This window comes from Paralichthys olivaceus, chromosome 15 (assembly GCF_024713975.1).
Source record: "Paralichthys olivaceus isolate ysfri-2021 chromosome 15, ASM2471397v2, whole genome shotgun sequence".
Classification (NCBI taxonomy): Eukaryota; Metazoa; Chordata; class Actinopteri; order Pleuronectiformes; family Paralichthyidae; genus Paralichthys; species Paralichthys olivaceus.
In genome coordinates, this window is record NC_091107.1 from 9,149,223 (window position 1) to 9,172,748 (window position 23,526).

The 23,526-nt window shown below is 40.5% G+C and overlaps 3 protein-coding genes across 3 annotated transcripts; 2 read left to right on the top strand and 1 right to left on the bottom strand.

Moving 5' to 3' along the window:
- The first annotated feature begins 924 nt into the window (after positions 1–924).
- ubtd2 (ubiquitin domain containing 2) lies at positions 925–11,008 on the top strand. Its single transcript, XM_020097413.2, has 3 exons — positions 925–1,245; positions 4,440–4,676; positions 9,563–11,008. The coding sequence occupies exons 1-3, from the start codon at positions 1,176–1,178 to the stop codon at positions 10,063–10,065; spliced, it is 810 nt and encodes a 269-aa protein (XP_019952972.1). The 5' UTR covers positions 925–1,175; the 3' UTR covers positions 10,066–11,008.
- A 2,206-nt stretch (positions 11,009–13,214) lies between these two features.
- il12bb (interleukin 12B, b) lies at positions 13,215–17,951 on the top strand. Its single transcript, XM_020097141.2, has 9 exons — positions 13,215–13,395; positions 14,450–14,543; positions 14,682–14,783; positions 15,483–15,665; positions 16,306–16,411; positions 16,516–16,685; positions 17,218–17,378; positions 17,494–17,612; positions 17,685–17,951. Exons 2-9 carry the CDS (start codon positions 14,450–14,452, stop codon positions 17,710–17,712), a joined length of 963 nt encoding a protein of 320 aa, XP_019952700.2. The 5' UTR covers positions 13,215–13,395; the 3' UTR covers positions 17,713–17,951.
- A 128-nt stretch (positions 17,952–18,079) lies between these two features.
- Positions 18,080–23,320, bottom strand: ublcp1 (ubiquitin-like domain containing CTD phosphatase 1). Its single transcript, XM_069539756.1, has 11 exons — positions 23,174–23,320; positions 22,550–22,868; positions 22,244–22,335; positions 21,702–21,787; positions 21,493–21,608; positions 21,089–21,187; positions 20,943–20,980; positions 20,577–20,675; positions 20,290–20,406; positions 20,050–20,177; positions 18,080–19,889 (listed from the first exon to the last, which is right to left on the bottom strand). Exons 2-11 carry the CDS (start codon positions 22,701–22,703, stop codon positions 19,862–19,864), a joined length of 957 nt encoding a protein of 318 aa, XP_069395857.1. The 5' UTR covers positions 22,704–22,868; positions 23,174–23,320; the 3' UTR covers positions 18,080–19,861.
- Positions 23,321–23,526: the final 206 nt, after the last annotated feature.

Consider the following 23,526-nt stretch of genomic DNA (forward strand, 5'->3'; position numbering starts at 1 on the left):
TGTGTGTGTGTGTGTGTGTTTGCTAGTGGGTCAAATTACACTCAAGTCTCTTCAGGACAGTCCTAAAGATAGTGACCAGGCAGGAGTGGGCTCATCTGGTGTAACATTGCAGCATTCGCACAGCAGAGATAAAGAGACAGAAGAGAAGAGAAGAGAAGAGAAGTTAACAACAAAATGATCAACTATTGAGAAGACTGGAAGTAAAAAGAAGAACATAGAACAATGACATTATTACAGTTTGTTGTTAAAGCTAAAAAAACATAGTAAAATGTATAAAAAGCTAATTATTATGTATATAAAAGAGGCAATAGAATAAAATACAACAGGAGTACACTTCCCTCTATGCTGTAATAAATACTTACCTTTAATAAACTTAAATAGCTTTTTGTTTGCAAACAAAACTATTTAATCGCTGAAACCTTATAAGACAATAGAATAAAAACATAACGAATGCAAATTCTGTGCTGTACAATGGACTTGTTATCTTTAACAAACCTAAACAGTAGAACATTGAACAGTCTCTAGAATATGCTTCTTATATTATTCCACGTGTTCTATCTTTGTAGGCTGCGTTAAAACATAGAAAACTAACTTCAGCTGGTCTAACCCCTGAAACTGTGCATGTGAAGACAGAATTCTAGAAGTGGACAATCGTCCTGCACATTGAGGAGCACCAGGTTCATTGGATGTGTCCCCGTCAGACAAACACAAACCATGAGTCACAAACATCATCAGAGCAAAGTCAACACGTGCAGCCCCACAGAAGATGCATCCTTCTTTCCTAAACTGTGCACTTCTCCATTGTTCTGTCTCTCTTATCTCTTTTTGTCTCCCTCATTCCTCCCTCGGTCACCTTGCCCCCCCCTCTCTCTCTCTCTCTCTCTTGCTCTCTGTCTGTCTGTCTGTCTCTCTCTCTCTCCCCGCCTTCCCCACAGATGAAGAAGATGATGCCCGCTGCAACCCGAAGGAGAGGAGGAAGAGGGTAGGGAGGAAGGAAGCGAGGGGAGGGAACGAGGAGAAAGGAAAAGGGAGGGAAGGGAAGAGGGAGGGAAGAGAGGGGGAAAAGGAAAGAGAGAGAGAGAGAGAGAGAGGGAGGAGGGGGGCTCGCTGGATGTAGCTCTAGCTGTGGGCCGGGGGGTGAGCTACCTAGCCCGGGCTGCTCCGCCGAAACATCCATGGGTGGCTGTGTCGGGAGCCACCACGACTCCTCGGGCAGCTTGAACGAGAACTCGGACGGCACCGGAGGTAACTTACGGGGCTTATCGGTGTCTTTTTGGGGTGGGTGGGTGAGGGGAGTGGAGGGTTTGCTTCCTCTAGGCTTGTCTGCATGTTGTCCTGCCTGACTACTGCTGCTGCTGTGGTGGTGGTGGTGGAGGAGGTGGGGGTTGCTCTTCCCTTCCCCTCTGTGCGAGCCAGACAGAGCCGGAGACAGAGCCTGCAGAGCCCGCAGCCATCCCCGGGCACCGTCCCCTCCGCACGCCGCAGGCCCCGGAGCGACGCCTGTCGTCTGCCTGACAAACCGAGGGGGGGGGGGGGGGGGTGTTTACTCTGCGACGCTGCCTCCCTTTGTTCTTTTTGCTGTTGTACCGAGCTAGCCCCGGCTAAAACCTAGCCTGGTTAGCCTGCTAGCTCCTCTGCATAACAAATATGGGTCACAGACGGCACAGACACGCAGGCAGGGAGAGGGGCAGTCTGATCTGAAGCGGCTCTTGACCCCGCGTCTGCTCCTGAGTGCTGAGGCTGATGTTTGGCTTGTGTTGACTGATCGGTATGGGGGAGATGCTGGATTAGTTTTACTGAAGTGTTGAAAGTTGCAGGCTGCTGCAGCTTGATGTGGGGGAGTGATGTTGAAACCCTGGTTATGATGTGTGGACAAGGCCTGAGAGCAGTGGGCTCCAGGCTGCATGAGACATAAAGTTCAGTGGTTTCACTGAGCAGCGCTGCACGGAAGGACAGACGCTGTGGGGAATAATAACTCAAGCAGAGACTCCTACAGTGGATTAAAATAATTTTCCTGGTGACATGATGAGTTGGTTTAGTGTTTAACACCACAGACTATTTAAAGATGGGTGACCTGCAGCTCCCGAAGGTGAAGCTGAAGCATCTGGATCGCCACCTGGTGGCTGGCTGCAGTAAAAGGTCATAAAGGCCACCTCCTACATATTAAAGGGCTGGTTTTCCCCAAAATGAAAATTCACTCGTTATCTACTCACCACTATGCTGAAGGAGGGGTGGGTGAGGTGTCTGAGTCCACAAAATACTTTTGGAGTCTCAGGGGTAAACAGCATTGCAGACAAATCCAATACATTTGAAGTTACTGGGGATCGATTCTCGAACACTAAAAAAAAACTATAATGCCTCCATACTGCTCCTGGTGTGTCATCCAAGATTCTGTAAGCCCTGACATTCAAATTCAGTTTGACATGGTATCATTTGCACCATGTTTTTAGCCTAAATGTCTGCTGTTCTTCTTCCATCCTTCTCCCCCTTGAGTGTTCATGTTCGCACGCACACTGCACAAGCCCCACCCTCTATGCTCTTGCCCAAGGGGCATGTTACGACTTCGCTGATTTTTTACCCCTGAAACTCCAAGTGTTTTGTGGACTCAAACACTCCACCTACCTTTCCATCTGGATAGTGTCGAGTAGATAATTAATGTATTTTCATTTTTTGGTGAAAAGCAAGAGCAGGCTACACTCTGAAACATCTCACTCCCTCCCTTTAATGGGTGGGATATGGGTCAAACTAAAAAGTCAAAGTATTCGTCAAAAACATGTTTGAAAAAAAGTTTCTGTCATTTCAAGATCTTTCTTATTACACTACGTTCAAGTTCTAATTTTCAGGTTAGTTTGGATTCAATTACTTATTTGATGCTATAAAACTGGTGTGAAACATGACCTCAATACCGACTTTGGCTCCAAATGCTCAAGATGGTATGGGTTCGTATCTGGGAAATTATAGCTTCCTTTCTGGATAGTGGCAGGAAGTGGAGACGTCCAGCTTTACATTCTGTGTTTAAAACCATCATGAAGCATTACATTAGGTCTCTTGTTTGAGGGCTGGTCCAGTTCTGCCTTCATGCGACAATGTTGGAGAGATTCATGCATAAAGGAAGCTGGATAGAATTAAACCGGAGATTATGTTTTGATAATGTGCACCATAACAGCAAGGCCCGTTTTGTAAAGATTAGGGTCGGGGGGCTTAGGACTGATCACACACAAAGGTCTGTTTTCCTTAGTGCTGTCATTTTAACATTTCCCAGACTTCCTGCTTGTCTAGATGTCAAACTTCACAGGTTTCAGCCATCCCTGTGAAGTGTGTCTCAACAAGAGGTCATGCTGTGTTATAAACAGATGCAACCAAACAGCTGGTACTTGACACCTGGCTTTATGCTGACAGAGACAAGGCAATTAGACCTAAACACATTCTGCTCTCCGCAAAGCAGGTGTCATAACTAGGTTTACACAGTTCAAGTATATGTTGTTTACATCACTACACAAAGGAGCCCAGATATATCTTCTTCAGATACAGGCAGGGATTGCTGTGTGATCACTGTGACTTAAGAGTATGCGGCTTCAGAATACTTCAATACTCGTAATCTGTTTTCATTTGAACCAGTAAGAGGACTCATGTTTTCTGATATCAGAGTTTACTGCTGCAACACCTGTGTCTCCCCTCAGGTGCTATTCAAGTCTTATCCTAATTCTTCTTTGTTAACCAAGGACTTAATTTACCCACTGTCCTTAAACAGTGTTTAACTCTTGCAGACTATTCAGGTGACAAAAAGGGCCAAAATAGGGATTTAGTCTAAGTGAGTGTGAACTGTAAGAGGTTGTATTTACTACAAACAAACGTTTGAAGGTTGGTGTTATCAGACCACACCATGTGATCATCAGCGTACATGTGTACCAGCAGCAGGTGTAACTCAACACCTCGATCCATCATCCTCGTCTCTCCTCTGTCTCTTGTGTTGCACACACAAACACATTCTGTACACACGACACACTGTCCTGAACCTCTTGTCCCCCTGGTGGTGATCCAGATGGTGTTGTTCATCAGCCATTCTGCTGCAGATGTTTCCAACATATAGAGTTTTGTAACTGAACACATGTGTGGGTGTGTTTTAATCTGTCATTTTATTTTAGTGATGTACTTCTTAAATCCTAAAAAGAAAATCTTCTCTCTTTCCTCCATCCCTACTTGTCATCTGAATTCCCTTTCTCTTTCTGTCATCTTCCATTTCACGTCTGTCTACTTTCTCCCCTTGTGTCTGTTTTTCTTATTTCCTTATCTTGGTTTTCCTTCCCTCCCATATTTTTCTTTCTTCACCTCCCTCTAATCATCCCACCCTCACTTTCATTCTGTTTCTTTTTCCATCTTGCCCTCCTTCTTTTGTCTTTGCTTGCTTTCCTCTCCATCCCTCCTTCCCTCCCTCCCAGTGGCTCTAGGGCGTAACCAGCCCCTGAAGAGAGAGCGGCCTAAATGGAAAAGTGACTACCCGATGACTGAAGGCCAGCTGCGCAGCAAGAGAGATGAGTTCTGGGATACTGCGCCAGCATTCGAGGGCCGGAAAGAGATCTGGGATGCGCTACGGGCTGCGGCCAGCGCCTTTGAGAGCAATGACCACCTGCTGGCTCAGGCCATCCTCGACGGGGCCAGCATCACACTGCCGCACGGTAACACACATTTTACACAGTGGTAATTGATGCACAGCAGATAGTGATTGTTTTACTCTCCATCAAATTTCAGTTGGGCGGACATTGCAGTTGATTACCAAACTTAAAAGAATTTGAACTAACTCCCTCCTCCCAAGACAAACACAGGAACTCAGCGTTTGAGAATTTCTTGCAGATGTTGATTTTTGGGCTAATTTATTGAGAATGTTTTTGTTCTCTGGTAAATAAGTCTTGGAATAAATACTTTTTATACTTTTACTTCTAAGTTGAATTACCTCCACTGCATTTATTTACATTGTCTTTCGGTTCTCAGAGAATGATTAATGGATCTTCATGAATAATATCAGACATGGTTAAGAGACTGATATTTATCTGTGTAGTTTGTTGTGGATTCAAATAAAAATCTAGATCTAGTGAATTAAAATCACGAGGGGACTGTGAGGCCTGACGCAGGTATATACTCTTCTGAGTGCTGATCTGGTTGCCAGTGACATTCCAAAGTTGCTGCCACTTCATCTGGTAAATACTCACATAAATTGGATCTAGATGTTGAAGATAGAAAATGAATCAGGATCCTACAAGTGCACAGACAATTGTTTTGCATCGAAACAGCCTCACTTGTGCTTCAGTTTCATTCTGAGACTGTTTTTTAGAAAAGCTTCCATGTCACTGTAGCTTAAAAAGTGTTAACAAACCCCATGATAAAGCAGCAAGTTCAAGCAGGTATAGGTTGAATTTATACTGTCTGGGTTAGGCCGAGAGCATTTACTTATCTTCTTTACTGATTACTTAAAAAAACATCCATCAAGCTAATACATCTATGGGCTCACAAAACCACAATGAGAACAACATTTTGTGGTGGCTTGCCAGGTCATTTTCACCACAGCAGCTGTTACCACTGGTTGGTGAGTTATTGAAAACCAGGTTTACAGTTTTAAGGTTTTGAGAATCGAGAAGCTAAAGCGTCTAGTCAAGCTTCCCCAGGAAGTGCTTTTATACAACCTCTTTAGTTTCAAGTATCTAGTTTCATAAACAGGTAACTTTCTAACATATTTCTGTTCATTTCTGCTTGTGTCATTAGATTCTGTTCTCTCTTATTTTATATCACGTACATTTATTGATCTTTTAGTGAACATGGACCGAATTATACAGGCATTCAGCCTGCAGCTAAAAGGATTCAAAGAACCTCTAAGTGTATCTCAGTCACCACAGAGTTTAGTGTTTAGTCTTCTGCCATTAGGAGGTATATACAGGAGAAGGAATCAATAAATAATAAATGAAACGTGGAGTCCTTGGTCTTTTGAAAGAAGGATTTAATGAAGTAATCACTCACCAAAGTAGAGTAAAGAACACTCAAGCATTCATATAGAATGAATCAGTTAAAGTGACATGGCTTAAGTTCAGGAAGTCCAACAACTCACAGTAATTATAAGCTGCTGCGGGTCCTCTTTTTGCGGATGTGCATCATCGTTGTTATTCCTTATTCACATTAGTGCAGGGTCATATTACCTCAGCTGAGATCACAAGGGTTGTGGAGTATTCTCAGTTTCCTTCGTCTCTCCAGACGGTGTTTTCTTAATGTATTTGTGAGATTAAACGTAAGCTGATTGATGACAATTTATTTATTTTTTAAAAAATAGGGTGAAACCAAGACCCAACAGTCCCATAGCATTCAATCAAGCCGCACCATAGTGCAGACGCTCATAGATGTCAGTCTTCTTAATGAGCCTAATTTTTTTTCATTAAGATCCAATTAATTAAAACAAAAACACATGTCAACATATTAAACAGAGAGATAAAATTCATAGATTCGCCCCTCTGTCTGAATTCGTGCCAAACTTGAATGTTTTTTTTCTTAGACCATGTCACATCCTTTCCCCAAGTTTCAGCATGTTTTGCGTAATCCCACTGACAAACAAACAAACAAACTAGGGTGAAAAAACATGATTTAAAACATGTTCATATGCATTTACGGGTGTTGTACCTGTTATCCTCTGCAGAGCATGATGGGATCAGTTTATTTGAAGCCAATAAATATCACGTCGGTCAACAGTGCCTTATGGGATTTTAATGTATTTATTGTTTAAGTCAATTAAATGAGGAACTAGCTGGTGACCTGCACTTTTTCTTAATTTGTTTTAAATCCACCTGCGAGAGACCTGGTGTGCAGACAGTTGTTCTGTCAGTGGGTTACTAGTTACACTAAATCTAAAGCTCTCAAAGCTCTCAAAGATGCAAAACAGCTTCACCTGAATCAGACTTTTGATCAGGCAAATGTGTTTTTTGTGCCTGTAAACATAGGCTGGGTCTCGTCTTGCTCCATTCCTCTCTGTAGATTGGCCGGGTCAGATCAGATCATGCTGGGCTGCAGCTGTAGATTCCCCAGACCTGATGTCACCGCTGCACTCACCCGACACTCCAGTACAAACAGCAGTCAAATCGCTTGAACTTTTTCAACCCTCACAGCCTCACTCCTCGCCCTGTTTGCATTTAACACCAGTTCTGGGACGGGTTGAATCCAGATCTTTTTTTTGATTTTCTGATTTCCCCCTTTTTACTGTCACTATTCCAGTTCTGACAGATTATTCCTTATCGATATACACTTGGCCTTGCTCCACCACCTTAGCCAATGAAAAATAATTAAAATATTTCAGTATTATTTAAATGTTAATTTGTAGGTTAATAATAACTGTAATTAAACTTTTATTTAAAGTTTCATGTCTGAATAGTACATCGAAAGAAACGGGGAATCTAGTGGATGCTGGGATTAAAGTGTTTTGTCACTACAATGAATTTCCATCAGTTGTATTCCAGAGAGGCCATGTATGAGTTAAGTGTATTTTTGAAGGGGGAAAGGCATCACAGCACCGGCTTTCATTTTAAAATAAAAAAAGCAGGACCTATGTGCACAATGGGGCACTGGTAATTGGACATACTAAGAGCCAGACAGCCCTTCAGGTTCACTACTCATGTTGTGTAGGGCCCCAAAAATTCATAGAAGAGCCCAGACTCCCCTTCTTGTCAATCTCAACATCTCCAATGAGGGGATGTAGTGGAATTTATTGATATTCTGACGCAGCTCACGTAGGTGATGACAACAGAGGTACGTATGTCATATAACATTCTTTAGTGAGCTCTTTAAATTGTAAAGTAAATTAAAAACTAACCAGATCAAATCTAAACAATGCTACAAAGACTTTAACCTTGGTTCGGGCTGTTAGGTTTGAAAACACCTGTGGAAAGAATACTGCTCAACTTGCTCCATTTGTCAAAAGTGAGGCTGTGGTTTGGCATAACTTATATAAATAATTTATTTGTCAGCAGGCTACCATACCCACTGAAAAACATGTTCACAGATTTACGTCATTGTATGCACTGGTATAATAATAGTCTGTAGTCATGCCTCTCTTGAGTGGCAGTGCAAACAGCAGTGTAGCAAAGAAAGATGTTTCATATAAACAAACGTTTTCTTGCTTTAGTAATAATATTTAATCTGGTGCAAGGTTGATTTGTCTGAATTCTTGTTTTATAAGGAAATCCAACAACCAGAAGCATTAGTAACACATTGAACCCATTAGCATTCTACAGATAAAGGATAAACACTAGAATACTATTATTATTATTATTATTTATTCATTATATTTGGTATAAAAATACTGTAGAACATCAAACACGATTACACATGTGTATTTAACACTTTATTCTGAATATTCTAAATTAGATAATTAACTGTCCAAAACACAAACTATTCCAGTTATTATCTTATTTATCTTTGGCAAAGATATTTTTGGTAGATTTACCTTAACTTTTGTGTTTGTGCTTTTCTCCTCAGATGTTATTGTGACAAATTAACAAAAGGAAACGATAAGAAATTGGCTCTCAGATCTGAGCCGGCCCCGACCATTCACGTAAAATAATTGTTGGTGACTGACACTGACTACACAGTACAGTTTTAAAAACGTAAAGTAAACGAACCTCTCTTTGTTCATGTTGTAAACTGACCATCTTGCACACTCTCGTGCGTTCTCACCTCGACCACAGCAGCCGCCAACACGATGTGGGCCTCTGTTCATTCATCTCAGTTTAACATTAGTCACTGTCAATGTCAAATGAATGTTTCAGTTTATTCATAAAACAATATAAGCTGCACAGTGACCTTTTAAGAAACCTTTTCTTTGGATTACTCTAAAAACAAAGGCAGGGAGAACTCAATAAAATTACTTGACAATAAAAAGTAGAAGTCTACCACGCAAGAGGACCTGTCTGAAAATCCCCTTGAGGACCCCTGGGTTCCCCCCAGCGAATAACACAGTATTAAGTTTCTGTTTGTGGAATAGTTTGACCTCATCACTTCACTCTGACACAATGCCTTCTAATAGCACACTCCAGCAGACACATGACATTCCCCCCTCTCCTGCTTTCACTCTCTGATCCTCCTTCATAATCTTTCGGGTCCCACTCTCATTTCTGTATTTCATTTCACTACAGCGGCATTACCGTTATAACAGTTTTTTTTACCTTCATCGGCGGAAAAATGAGTGAGCTTTTCGCTTTAAGTTTAGGAAAACAATAATTAAATTTGCGACGTATCACATTTATTTGAATACAACAATATTATTGCAAAATGTTATTAAGCTCAGTTAAAGCAAGATTCATAGTAACGATCGCCATCCATAAAACTACAGTGGATTATTACAGCAAATTGGATTCTGCAAGCTGTCAATGTTTGTCTTGTTTTACTGTGAAATTTAGTAAACTATTAAAATAGCCTTTTTTGTCAGAGGCTAGTGTTCTGTGCCCGACCCCTGTCTCACTGAAGCTTTATCATAGGTTTATGAAAGCTAACTTTTAAATTCAGGGTTGACACTTTTCCTCCTTTCTTCCAGGAGCTCTGACAGAATGTTACGATGAACTGGGGAATCGATACCAGTTGCCGGTCTACTGCCTCTCTCCCCCCGTCAACATGATTGAGGAGCGCTCTGATGAGCCAGACGGTTCGGATCCAGACTCTGGGGCTGCAGACCCGTCCACTGGCAGCACCGGTGACACCGGCTCAGGAGGGGAGTGCCAGCTTCGTCTGCGGCTATCAACGGGTCGCGACCTCCGGCTGGTGGTGCGCTCCACGGACACGGTGGGCATGATGAAGCGGCGTCTGCAGAACCAAGAGGGTGTGCCAGCCGCGACCCAGCGTTGGTTTTTCTCAGGTCGGCCACTGACGGACAGACTGCGCTTGGACCAACTCAACATCTCCAGGGACTACGTAGTGCAGGTCATCCTCAGCCAGCTGCCACCGCCAGAGCCGGTCACTCCAGCAGGACACGTACAAGAGGCCTCTGGGTCGGTGGGAGTGGCCGCACTGCCTCAAGAGCCCACGCCGGTGGAGAATTGATTCCCCTAACCTGGCAACCCAGAGGGGGGGCGTACCAGCTGTCTGGCAGTATAAAGAAAGGAGGATAACAAGGGAGAAATAAGAAAGAAAGAAATTTGATTTCTCTTTTGGTTTGCACTCTTCTCTTCTGCCCTCTTCTCTTCTTCCTCTTCTCCTCTCTTCTGTTAAGAAGAGGTGGGCTGTGTTTGGGCAGAGGTCAGCAGTCTGCTGGAGCAACAGGACTCTTGACTTGAGAAAAAGACTCTTCTTCTTTTGTTTTTTACACATTGAAATTTTGACCTTTTTGAAGTCTTTTTAACTGTTCCTATGGAAACCAAACAACAAAAAAAGAACATTTTGTCAGGCGCCTTATAGTGTTTTCTTAGCGACGCTGATGTCCAAATTGTTTCTGTGTTTCGGTTTCCATTCAAGTTCTGCACTCTGGCAAAGCTGTTTATGACTCTCCATTACCTTATACATACATCTTCATTACAGACATTTAAATTCACTTCAGAAAGAAAGGAGTAAAGATACTTTAACAATCAGTTATTCAGGTAAATATTAAATACTTAAATATATGTGAATCAAATCGAGAACATTTCATCTCCTGGGGATGAAGTGAGTATGCTAACAGCTGTAAAGAAAAGTATTCTATTGTTATATCTAGTTAGCAAACAGATATGTCCGAGGTTGTGACTGGATGTTTTACCAAGCTGCCGCTTCACTCTGCTTCACAGTACAATCAGAGGAATCATGTAATAAACATTAAGTAGTCAGCCCATGTTTGTTTGTGCGCGCATGTGTGTGTGAGTGTGTGTGTGTGTGTGTGTGTGTGTGAATGTTCATATATGATCAAGACACAACCACACTTCTTCATGTGGGTAAATGGTGGACATCAGAAACACAGTTACATATTTTGATTAAAAATAGACTGTTTTTAATTAAAATTGATCATTGTTTCTAATCCTCGATCTCTGTCTGATCTTTGAATACTTTCATGTTTAGAAAAGGAGCCTGTTTTGGACGTTCACTGTTAAAATAGACTGTACAGTGTTTTACATACTATCTGAGCTCTATATAAATCCTCTGGTTAAAACACCAACACCTTATCAAACCAAACTTAAATGCACTAGATCTGGATTTGTCACACAATCTCGCAATGTTGAAGATGAACAAACCCCTTATCCAGATCCGCACCAAGATTTATTAGGGTATTCACTGACCCACACCTCATCCTTCAACCAAACTTCATCCATCCTGTTGTCTTTGCACTATCCTGCAAACTATCAAACACACAAATGGACAGGGGTGAAAAAAAAACATTCAAACAGCAATATAACAAAAGTCCAATATACATCATTATACTTCTTATGCTTTGTACGAGCACGGTGAGAAGGTCAGGTTTATAAAATATGTTGTTTATCAAGTTTGCTGTTGATGTAGAAGAGTTTAAAACCACAACCTTCACTCAGGAGCAAAAATAAGTCTTAAAACTTCAAAAAACAATGATATAACATTTATTGTGATTATTGTTTATTGACTGAAATCAATGAATGAATGAAATAATATTTGTAGAGCCCATATTCACAAATCACAATTTATCTCATAGGGCTTAACAAGGTGCAACATCCTCTGTCCGTAACCCTCAAGAAGAGTAAGAAGACACTACCGAAAAACCCTATTAACAGGGGAAACAACATACAAACCTCAGAGAATGAAAATATTGTATTAACTGGATATCATTTTTGGCCATATTGCCCACCCCTCAACTAACGGACATAATAACTGAATGCCCTTACAGTATTCCCTGAAAAAATGTAGCATTACAAAGTAATAAAGAAGTGTAAAGCTGGACACCACATCTGCATCATTTTTAACCATTGTACATACATGTACACATAAACACACACATACATATATATATATATATATATATATATATATATATATATAAATATTGATGATAACTTACTAGGCTATTTGTCATTAATATGGACACAGCTGATTTAAAGGTCGGTCTATTAACTGGAAAGTAAAATTCAGTAGAGCTGCTTCCCTTTTCCTTTTCCTCCTTACCTCATTTCCACTTCCTTGTTTTACACCTACTCCATCTACACAAAGAGAACATGGAAATTTTCTTTAAAAAACACAAACAGGCTTCTAAAGAAGTGGAGACTCGGTAAGCATTGTGTTTAAAGAATCGCTGTCAGTGCTGGCATTCCCGGCTCGACAACAAAAGAACCTATGTCATTCAGCACTGTGATGGAATGAGGAAGGAATTTGAGGCTGTCTGCCCGTTAACTTGCTCTCTATCCATCAGTCTCATAAACGTGTGTCGACTGAGCCTTATTAAATGTGGCAAATAAAAGTTAAAGGGACCCCCAAAATGAGTAACAGACAGAGGGGCAGTGGACAGAGTGTGAGGTCAGTGGGGTATCTCCTGCTGTTTGAAACAGGTCAGTGTTTGTTTGGGGAAATACCTGAATGTTGCACTGGCTAGTGGTTACAGTCTCAAACTTTAATTTACACTAGCATGACACAGCAAAAGATAAAGGTGCCATTCTGAAGGTTATAGGTATGTTTTCATAGTCATCTATTACCTTTCCCTTCTAGTCAAAATCAACAAGTTTTTACTTCTGAAAAGTTGGATATGTCCCTGGTGGAAAAGGCCTATGACAGACTTGGTTTAATGTTGGTGTTTGTATGAGAACAGAATAATGGAAACTCCTCCATGAATCATATTACTCAGGTAACTTCCCAAATGTACTGTGTAATCTATACAATAAAATTGTTTTCTTTTTCTCATTCACACATTTTAGTTTGTTTCATCCTGGCCAGTTGCTTTCTTGTTCTTCTACCTGCAAACGTTCAGAACCACATCCCAGGGCTCCTGTTGAGTTTCCACTGATGCACAACTTTAGCCTCACATGCAATCCCTTTTCTATTTCCCGTTTTCCTGAAGTTGGTCTTGACGCACTGTATAGGCACACAATCACACACACATATCAAAGTGAAATAAAGTGTGGCTTGTACTTTTTTCATCGTCACTCATGAACCAGCTGAACAATAGATGACATTTGTCAGATGACTCAAATTTCCACCTGATGAAATAGATTGTGGGCTTGTGGGCTAATATTGCACTTGACACACACACACACACACACACACACACACACACACACACACACACACACACACACACACATTCATAATGAAGTTCCTCCTTGTGTCAATCATAAATACAGCCACTGCAGGCAGAGTTGGAGCAGACGAACTGAACACAGCCCTCTCAGTTCTCAGATCAGCTTTCATCACCAGCATAACAAAGTTGGATCAGGTCCTGCTTTCAAGGTAAGATCTGATATGCACACACTTGTTTTCTTGTTTTAATGCCTGTTGTTTGTTGATTTCAACAAAATCCTTTGGTGTAAATTTATTCTAATATCTTATTTTAATATCCAACACCTGTTTCTGGCATCATACTCGTTACTTTTCACTGAAAGGTACTCACATGGTTGGTGTGAAAAAAAAAAACAGTTCCATCGTTCACATGATAATTAAGAGAAGGGGCATAATCATAAAACAGAATTAGGAAAAAAAATGTCTTGTTCAACATGAAACTATTTCCATAAAGCATTATAAGAACAACTTCTGCTCAAACACTGTAATAATACACTTAAGTGGTAGTGGTGTGTTTACTGTAGTGGCTCAGTCTGGGGATCTGGGACTCTCAGAGGTGGAGCTGAGGAGACACAAGATGCTGTGTATGACATGGTGTACTTTTTCTTTTTAATTACAAGCTGTTTTCTTTATTTAAAAAGGACGTTGTACAATTCAAACATAAATGTCACCATTTGATGCAAGGTCTTTATTTACTTATTTGCGTTTGCGGCCCCTTGGCAGCTCAGTACAGGACGACGACAGCACAAGAGCGCAAACGACACACAACACAGGCCCATATGCACAAAACCACATCTCATATGCTTGTCATAATAAATAAAAGTCATTCGGACCATCAGGTTAATGTCAAAACCAGTGAGCAGAGCAGCTTCTAATAAACTCAAAGGTCATTGTCTGATCAGCATCTTTAAAATATTAAAACAGAAGAAAGAAAAAACATCTAAAAATGAATTTACATTGTTGAGACGCTTTATGTTTTCACTCAACTAGTACTTTTTGTATTTTTAGTTTTTTAGAATAAGTATTTTTACATTCCACATATTAATGTAGTTAGATTAAGACCTAACTTGTAACTTTGGAATGCAATTGAAGAGTTTCATCTATGTGAGGCATTAAACCAGCAGTAGAGCAGATTTAAGTTAGACTCTCTCCCTTCTTTATGGACGAACCACAGATTAAATCTTTTTAAACATTTGCTATACTAACTTGTAGTAATTTCCTCCAGATGAGTGCACTACTCCTCATGCTCCTGTCTTCTGCGCTGTGCTGGGCCTCCTGTCATACACACAATGAAAACATAGAGACTCTCATGGATAATGGTTGGTTACCATCTCCTTTCTCCACCAAATATATTTTGCTTTATGCAAATGTTGTACCCACCTCACATGTGGCATATGATGATTCAAACACTGTCTGTGTGTATGTGTGTGTTTTTTGTTTGCCTGTGATTTCAACAGTTCTGGTCCTGAGGGTTCCTTATGGCCAGGACAGCAGGGAGTACATCCCTCTGACATGTGGAGAGAGTCATCAAAATCAATCCATAACTTGGAAGAAAAATGGTAATACAGCAGTTGATAAAACTACAGATAGTACTACCAACAATCTAGCATTTGTATTCGTTCCTGTGTAGTTATGCTATGTAGGATATGATAGCTACAATACAATATGATATAATACTAATGAATCTATAAAAAAACAAACATTTTATTTTATTAAAAATATGAACTAATATTCAGTCACATGAGACTACTATACTAAACTATGGATTCTACTCTCACTACCACTGGTGCTACTTCTCTTAGTCCCTGTACATAACTAAAAGACATAAAAAAGTTTTTGTTCAAAAAGATATACTTTTATTCTGCCAGATGAGAGAATTGCTCTGTTCATTTGACGTTTTGAATACAGATACTACTTGTACTACCACAAATTCTATTAAAACCTATATCCTATAATGCTAAGCATATTATGATACTATATCATAAGATATGATACTAAAACATTTTTTTAAACAAATCGAAAATATAAGCTTTTATTCAGTCAGTTGAGAGATTTTCTGTTTTTGCTATTATATTTTGAATCATACGACAGACACTACTTTGACGGCTACTTGTACTTCTATTACCACGATATGATACTAATTATCTCAAAAACTTTTTTATTCAAAAATATGAGCTTTGATTCTGTTAGATGATTTGTTTTTATGACATTTTGAATCATTGCCATCGTTGCCTCATTGATCCACGTTCTTGTTTCAGGCCTGGAGCTTGACCCACCTCTCCTGGGAAATCAGGTCAGGGTTCTGGTGGAGGAGATGGACGGAGGAAATTACACTTGTCACCTCAGTCCTGATGGAAAATACCTCAACCACACCATGATCATGGTCCAACTAGACCCAGACAACAGGACTGTCATACTGGAGGAAAGCTCCCCCAAAGAAGGTAAGATAAGATGGAGAAAGTGAGACAGGAGGGGAAATACATACACAGAGAAAAGACAAACGGACACAGATAAAGATTTGTTGTGTAACTGGACCTAGGAAGAGGTATTTCACTGGAAGAGATGGAGGATGGATGTCACTGAAAGGCTGAGATAAGGAATGGTGTCCCAGGGAGATAAGATGGGGAGAAATAGACGGAGGTAGAGGGCTGTGGCCTGAAGCAGTCAACACTCAACAGAGATAAGATGAAAAGCGGCGCACGTGTAAAGTGAAGCTGGATAAGAGGAGGATGGATGAAGAGGTTAGAGTGATGGAGGGAGGAGAATTGAATAGAAAGTGGTAAAAACATGAAACAACACCAGGACTGCAAGAAAGTATCCCAAGGAAAAACAGAACCTGAATACTGGAGAGAAAATAAAGAGTGTTATGATATAATGAACAAGTTTTGCCACCTTGAAACTGACTCCAAACTTTGTTAGGCTTGTTCACAACAACTATGTAGATATGTCCAAAGATTAATCTTGCAATGGTTTACTGAAAGTGCTCTGAAAGACAAAACAGAGACATGAATTGTTTATGAGAACATTAAACAGAAAGATAGTGGGGGATTCGTAGTTCTAACTGTGTTTCTGTTCCTCCAGGACACATCCACTGTTCAGCGCCAAACTATAAAGGTACCTTCCACTGCACCTGGAAAAGAACAGAATCCAGACGCAACGCTGCTGTACTCCTGGTGAAGGCAGAACGGTGAGGACAAGAACAACTACTGGTTAATCAGGAGTACATCAATTCAGTGTTAGGTCAAGGATTGTACCGTGTTTTATAAATAACCACATTGTCTTTTTATGCAGCCATTTGGAGACGTTACCATGTAACCTAGACTCTGACGGATCAGGGGTTCACTGTCACAACACCACCTGCCCGTTCAAAGAGGAACAACACCGCATTTCCCTCACCGTTTACATACGCAGCTACTTTCGCTTAGAGGTCTACGAGAAGGTTTTCTTCCTGAGAGACATTGGTAAGTCACCTGTCTCAAAACGTTTGGGGTTGTGTGATGGAAAAACTCAGACCAAAGGAAGAATCCACTGAATTTAGGTTCGGATCCAGATCAGGCATTGGATCCAGGATTGATTTTTTGCTTTTTCGATATTTTTTACCATTGCAAGATGGAGAGTTTCTCAGAAAATAATTAATTGATCTCTATGGAAATTAGGCGTATGTACTGATATTTATGAGAGTGTGAAATTTGGTGCAAATCCAAATAAAAAATTGGATCTTAGGATTGAAATGTAGCTTCATCAGGGGCTCTACAGAGTGTGTTACATGAAATTTTGGAGTGGATCCTGATAAACCAGATCCAGACAATTTTCACTTTCTTTAACATAGAGAGGTATGTTAGCCTTGGTAGAGGCATGTGCTCTCTGAATGCCCTTCTAGTTAGATGCGGCAATATTTGTCTCTATCCTCACTCATCCCCTTCTGTCTTGCCTTGTCTGTGGTATGCAATCCAAACAACTCCTGCTCATTGTTTCCATCCTCACCACATTCAGTGAGACCAGCAAAACTCTCTAATCTGCGCATCAGTGATGGGAAGGTGTTCAGCTGGAACTACCCTGACACTTGGGAGACGCCATGCACCTACTTTGGCCTGCAGTTCCAGGTCAAGGTGGTCAATAACGAACATTCCTGTAAATCTGAAGAGGCCATAATGGTAATCAATACATGCATAATGCAGAACAGATTCCATTAACCCTTAGCTATTGTAAAAAAGGATTTGCTGACCTCCAGTTTAACCACATTTCTTTGCCGCCTACTCTCGTCTGCAGGAGAGCATCACTGAGGACAATGAATATAAAGTCAATGTCAAATCCAAGAGATTCATTTTCTGTGTGCGAGCTCAGGACAAGTACACCAACGGGCCGTGGAGCCTCTGGAGTCAATGCATGTAAGTATTTTACTTGGGTCACTTTATTATTTATCCAAATATTCATCTGATTAATTCATGTCCTGTCTCCAGAGTGAACAAACACCATGTGACCTGCTAGTTTTTTCACTGGACTGCTGCCACAACAAAGGAAGAGAATGAAGATAGAAGAAAACATTTCTTCATTTTTTTTAGAGCAAACAACAGAAACAGGTTTTCTGCTTCAGGAGTGAATGTATACCTGTATAGTATTTATTTTGATGTCTGTATGGAACTACAATATATTGTCAAAACAATTATTTGTAAGAGATCCTTTCTAACTTCTATATTTCTATATTTCCAAATAAATGAATGAACAAATCTTCTGCACGGAATTTTGTGTGTAACATCTCAAACTTATTGCAGTGGGGATTTATTGTAATGAGATGTTTTGCAATATATATATAAATATTCTGTGATTACTTTTTGTAAATGAACAATGAACACAATTTAGGTACAAAAAAAGGTTTATTGGTATATTTACAGTCAGGGTGTCAGTGATGTGATGGATGTGATGAGGAAAACACCAAAAGGCAGATCTCAAGAAATAAAAGGGAACTTGTTTTGTTCCTCTTCCCTCTGTGTGAGGACACAATCATTTTAGAAGCAAAAACAAATAATCAATGCACGTTTTGTGCTGTCCATTTCTTTTTCATCATAAATCTGTATCCACTCATTGTTTATTATTTGTACTTCCCAAAACAGCTTATTAATAAAAGCTCTAAACATGATTAACTAGTGCATTTTGCATAAAAAGAAACATAACAAAAACAACTGGATTCATCATTTACATGTATTCAAGTTTGTGCGTCCAGCAATGCAGCAGAGCCCGGACAAAACAATAACATGTGCAGAGACACACTAAACAAATTCTGGGCAAATATGCAAACTAACCGATACATGGAAACTTGACCATCCGTGTGTGCATTATGAACATGTATGAAATCCAACCCACAGGCCTGTGTCTACTCAGCGACCCCTCCACACATTTAACAACAAACAACAGATGTTTTCCATCAAAACTTGCATCACTGTCGATTGTTTTGATGAATTATTAGCTTCGACTACCAGTCTCAATCTCAAATGTTTAATCCAGCGGTAGCTTTGAGGGTTATGGTGTATTATTACATGTCAAATTGGTTACAGTGTTTGATAGATCTCAACACATATTGCCATTCCATTTTTTCACTATTTTCCCAACGTGGACATACCAGACTTGTTACAGTGAAAGTCATACTTGATATGGACTATATTATGGGTACATGCATTTTTTGGCGTTTAATTTCTCATTAGATTCTACTGACTTATTAGCTTTTTAACGTAGCTTCTCTGTGACTTCAGGATAATGAATGGGTAAAATCTTGGCTTCTTGATCAGTCACAGCAAGGTACGCCTATCTTTTAAGGAAACATATTATGCATTTTCAGATTTTCCCTTTCATCAACTTATTTTTTTGTGTATGTAAACAATGCGAAAAGCAATATTAACTGTATTTAAACCCAGGTCATGTAACTCTGAGTTATCTTCCACAAGAACGCCAAGAATGGGCTTTTCAGCTGCCATGATGTAACGCGTGTTGGTGCCAACGCACCACTGTATAAGTTTAACAAAGGTTTTGCTACGGTTTGTTCAGGCTGAATGTCGCCCTGGTAAAGTAAAAGTAGAGACCAACAAAGGAAGCCGTAGAGTAAGAGTGGAGGCTTGATCAGGAGAGGGGTCTTGTAGAGTCAGGAGCTAAAACCAAGTGTTTCAGACAGAGGCTGAAAAGAAGAGCTGCAGCAATGGACAGTATGAGGAAAGTGTTTCTGAACACTAGGGCGTGTAAACGTTTGTAAAATAATGAACCTGAATATGAGCATAATATGTCTCCTAAAGATATGAAATACTTTCAGGTATCTTTTAAGATATATTTTAACACCTAATTAAAGTAGGAGTTAATGAGTGGTAACTGTATTCTTTATCATGCAGTTATTGCACTTAACTCAAACAATATTTGTAAAAGATAAAAAAAAAAAAAATCAAGATCTGGGAGAGATGGTTAACATGCAAATATATAAATTAGGAAGGATATCACAGTCCTGACCATTTGAGTGTTGGTTGCTGCAGGATTTGTGTAGGATGTGTTTCAGGTTTGAAATGAAGGACTTGTCGTAGCCAAGTCGGTGTGTATGTGCCTGAGAACTGGATGAGGGATGGCGGCATCCAGCCTGGGTCAGGGATGTAGTTTCTCCTCATTGATGCTGCCTCTTGGATAGGTACCTACAAACACACACACACACACAAACACAAAGAGGTTATTGTATGTTGGCATAATTTTTTTTACGACTATTATTATGTGGCGATTTTAACATCTGCTACAAAAAGTGTTATGTCACTAGTACTATACAATAGTCTATCACTGTTTAGCATGTGAGCCAACCTCTCCCAGTGTTTGTGGTTGAGTCCAGCAAAGTCTTCAAGCTTGGCAATTTCTTTGAGGTATTGAGCGAGTTTATACAGCTCCTTGTCTTTCTCCCTGTTGAGGTGAGCCTTCATGAAGGGTCGAATCTAATAAGCAAACACACAAAAGACGTTTCAGAATAATATGTATATGAACGCTGACAAGGACAAAGAGGAAGAGGAGAGGGTCAAACTGTTAATGATGATGTCGGCCACCCACCTTCAGTCCGTTCTGTGGGTTCATGAGGAAGTTTCGTCCAATGTCATCAAACATTATAGTGTTCTTCCGGTTGTAAAATTCTCCATACTTCCCCCATACCACTCCCAAGGGCTTCACCTAGAGACACGCATGACATTAAACAGACTAGATAAGTGCACGACCTCTCAAAAAGTGTGCTTTTCTTTCTGATGATAAAATATCACCAGGGTGTGTGTTGTGATTAATTGTGAAACCACAGCGGTGAAACGGGCAAATCATTTAATTTGTAGTCAGAAGTGTGTACCAACCTCTACAACCCCTCTCTTGGGAGTGTGTACTGTGATCATGGCAGCACTGTCCAACATGAACGTAATCTTGTAGTTGGGGTTGTCTGTCACTCCCAACTCCTACACACACACACACACACACACACACACACACACACACACACACACACACACACACACACACACACACACACACACACACACACACACACACACACACACACACACACACAGAGTTCTGTTATCTTTGGTTTTCCTATAAATCCAAATACTATAGGTTACATGGATTAACACTGCCACCTTTTGACGAAAAAATGGTACAGGGCAGTAACAAAACAAAGATTGTATGAGAACAAGCAAAGACTGAACAGAAAGTGGAATACTCACTTTCATTTTGGCATCAATCCACTTCATACTTGTTGCGGCTGAAGAGAGAAAACACGTGTGAGCTGTTCATTTCAAAAGCAGAAACTGTCTCTGCAGAAAGTTCTCATTTATTGCAGTGCATGCAATTTAGAAGAGAAGAGACATACACCAAATGACGATATCGTAGTCCTCGTAGGCTGACGTCAGGAACTCGTGAAGGTATGGCCTCATCAGCTCATGACCCGTCTCTGCACATGACTTGTGATCTAAAACACATATAGAACACAAGCATAAGTGCACAGAGTTCAAGTTTAAAGTAGTAAATCATAGAGTGATGAAAGGTTATATTTATTTTGTAAAGCATTTTGTAACAACCATTACAGAGAAGTCAAAATTTTAACCCATGGAAATGAGAAAACACTGGAGACACAGAATTAAAAAAAGTAAAATGAAATATTGTGCACTCTTTAAGTAAAACTATAGTACTTAATATTTGAATGCACTGCTATAATGAGCCATACAGTCGGTGATCCCAGTCAGATACTTGAAGAGACAAATGTTAGTTACTCACCAAACAGCGTGTAATCCACATCCAGTACCAGAAGCCTCTTTCCTTCTCTGGGAGGGTTCATCTCCTCCACCTTATAGTCTTTCACTCTGCGGGCAATCTTAGCCAAGTTCTCCTCTCTAAAGACATAGATTGACATTTTCTCTAAAACAAACACAGATGTATTCCAACTCTTTATCTACCTTCTATATAGCCACAGACAAACATCAAACCTGTTCTCCACTTCAATGACCTCCTCCTCGATGTCAAAATCATTGACCACATCATCGTTCTCTGGGGGAGGGGCTAAAACGTCTTCCTTAACAAAACAAAACACATGCACAGTTGAAGGGTTAGGGTTGGCTAGGAATCCCATCGGGCTTATGTGGGCAATGTTATCAACAGCTAGCAGGATCGACACCACAACCTGTTCACCATGTATCTAATAATTCAACAAATCTCCATCTGTCTGTCTGCATGTGGCTTTCATACGTCTTTAGAAATCACTCATCTCATCAGCTTCACGCTTGCATGTGAGTTGTTAAGAGCTGAATGAAGATAAGTGTCGGATTTGGTAAGTTTACACTGACCCATAGTTTAAAATACTCAGTGAGAACACATGTGTCCTGGCTTTCTTCAACCATTATTGATAAAACTACTAATAAGTCAGTTGCACAGGTATATTGCCAATCAATGGAGCACCTAGTTTTTCAGTTATAGTCCCAAACAGGAGACTTTCGCAGTTGGTTAATTTCTCTGTCAACCTGCCACCTACCAGACTCTCCTCTCTGGTACCCATCATCATGATCTTGGTGTTAGGCTTCAGCTTCAGAGAGCCAAGCTTCATCTCATCCTCTGCAGGTTTACCTGCAGGCAGAAAAGAAAGAAAGAATTGAAGGACAAGACAGAGATTCAGAGAAATTGACATGTTTCTAAACATTTTACATAGTGAAAATGTTTTTTACATAAAATGCAATGTTAGAAAGGGAAACAGAGTCCTGAGTTTATGTCCGCCGGGTTTCAATATGATCAGGCATTTACACTGGCTCCCCCACATGTACAGCTCTTGTGATCATCTCACCTTTGACCTTGAGTCCCAGTAGTTTCTGTCTCTCTGGCAGCACCCCCGTCAGAGTCTTGATGGACTGTTTCAGATCCATCACCGTGTCCTCCTCAGACAGAGAGCTGATGGAGTACTCCTGACCTCCCCACTTTATGATGACTGACACTGACATGGTTCACACAGGCTCTTCACACACATAAACACACACACACACACTCACTCACGCTCACACACACACACACACACACACACACACACACACACACACACACACAGCTGGAGTTGGTTGTGCACACACAATTGTTCCAGCTACTGTGACAAACTTGCACACGTACACCTGCAACAGAGAGAGAAAGAGGGAGAGTAACAGGAGAGGTGTCAGGAAAACACAAAAAAGAAGCTGATAGCGAAACCCAGAGAACAGACCATGGCATCAGTGTGGTTGAACATGTGCTGTTTCAACTGCGTGGTTCCAGACACAGCAGCTAAATGTCACGGAATCAGTGCAGACACTCAGTCCCTGATGTTGATATTTTTAGCACGGGGTGGCTAACTCTGACTAGCAACAATATAAACACGAGCAGTAACCGGTCTTACCAGCTAGCATTAGCTCACCTAGCTAGACAGTTCAGGTTAGCTTACCTGTGTGAGCGAGCTGACATGTGGTGGTTGGTAAACACTGTAGTTTCGTCAAACCGTTGAATGAATGAATGAACTTTGTCGTTTCCTTTATCGCGAGGCGCACACTCTGTTCTTCTTCCTGGCGTCCGGAATCCTACCGGTAGTGACGTAGAACAAAAGCTTTGTTACTATGGTAACACATCCCCACATTTTAAGCTTGACGTAAAATCGTTTACAAAAATAATTCATCCGCAAATTTGATTTAAAAAACAAACAGGAAAAAAAGAAAAATGGAAGGTGGTCTTTACATTTAACTGAATAACAGCTTTGATTGTTTGACCCTGGAGACAAAGTTTCTGTGTTTTCACTTTCTA

Excerpts from the sequence above, each read along its gene's own strand:
- ublcp1 (XM_069539756.1), bottom strand. The coding sequence starts at position 22,703 with ATGTCAGTGTCAGTCATCATAAAGTGGGGAGGTCAGGAGTACTCCATC. Across the intron at positions 20,407-20,576 it reads CCAAGAGAGGGGTTGTAGAG|GTGAAGCCCTTGGGAGTGGT; the intron begins GTTGGTACACAC and ends GCGTGTCTCTAG. Across the intron at positions 19,890-20,049 it reads AACCACAAACACTGGGAGAG|GTACCTATCCAAGAGGCAGC; the intron begins GTTGGCTCACAT and ends GTGTGTTTGTAG.
- ubtd2 (XM_020097413.2), top strand. The coding sequence starts at position 1,176 with ATGGGTGGCTGTGTCGGGAGCCACCACGACTCCTCGGGCAGCTTGAAC. Across the intron at positions 1,246-4,439 it reads GAACTCGGACGGCACCGGAG|TGGCTCTAGGGCGTAACCAG; the intron begins GTAACTTACGGG and ends CCTCCCTCCCAG. Across the intron at positions 4,677-9,562 it reads CAGCATCACACTGCCGCACG|GAGCTCTGACAGAATGTTAC; the intron begins GTAACACACATT and ends CCTTTCTTCCAG.
- il12bb (XM_020097141.2), top strand. The coding sequence starts at position 14,450 with ATGAGTGCACTACTCCTCATGCTCCTGTCTTCTGCGCTGTGCTGGGCC. Across the intron at positions 15,666-16,305 it reads GGAAAGCTCCCCCAAAGAAG|GACACATCCACTGTTCAGCG; the intron begins GTAAGATAAGAT and ends CTGTTCCTCCAG. Across the intron at positions 16,686-17,217 it reads TTTCTTCCTGAGAGACATTG|TGAGACCAGCAAAACTCTCT; the intron begins GTAAGTCACCTG and ends CACCACATTCAG.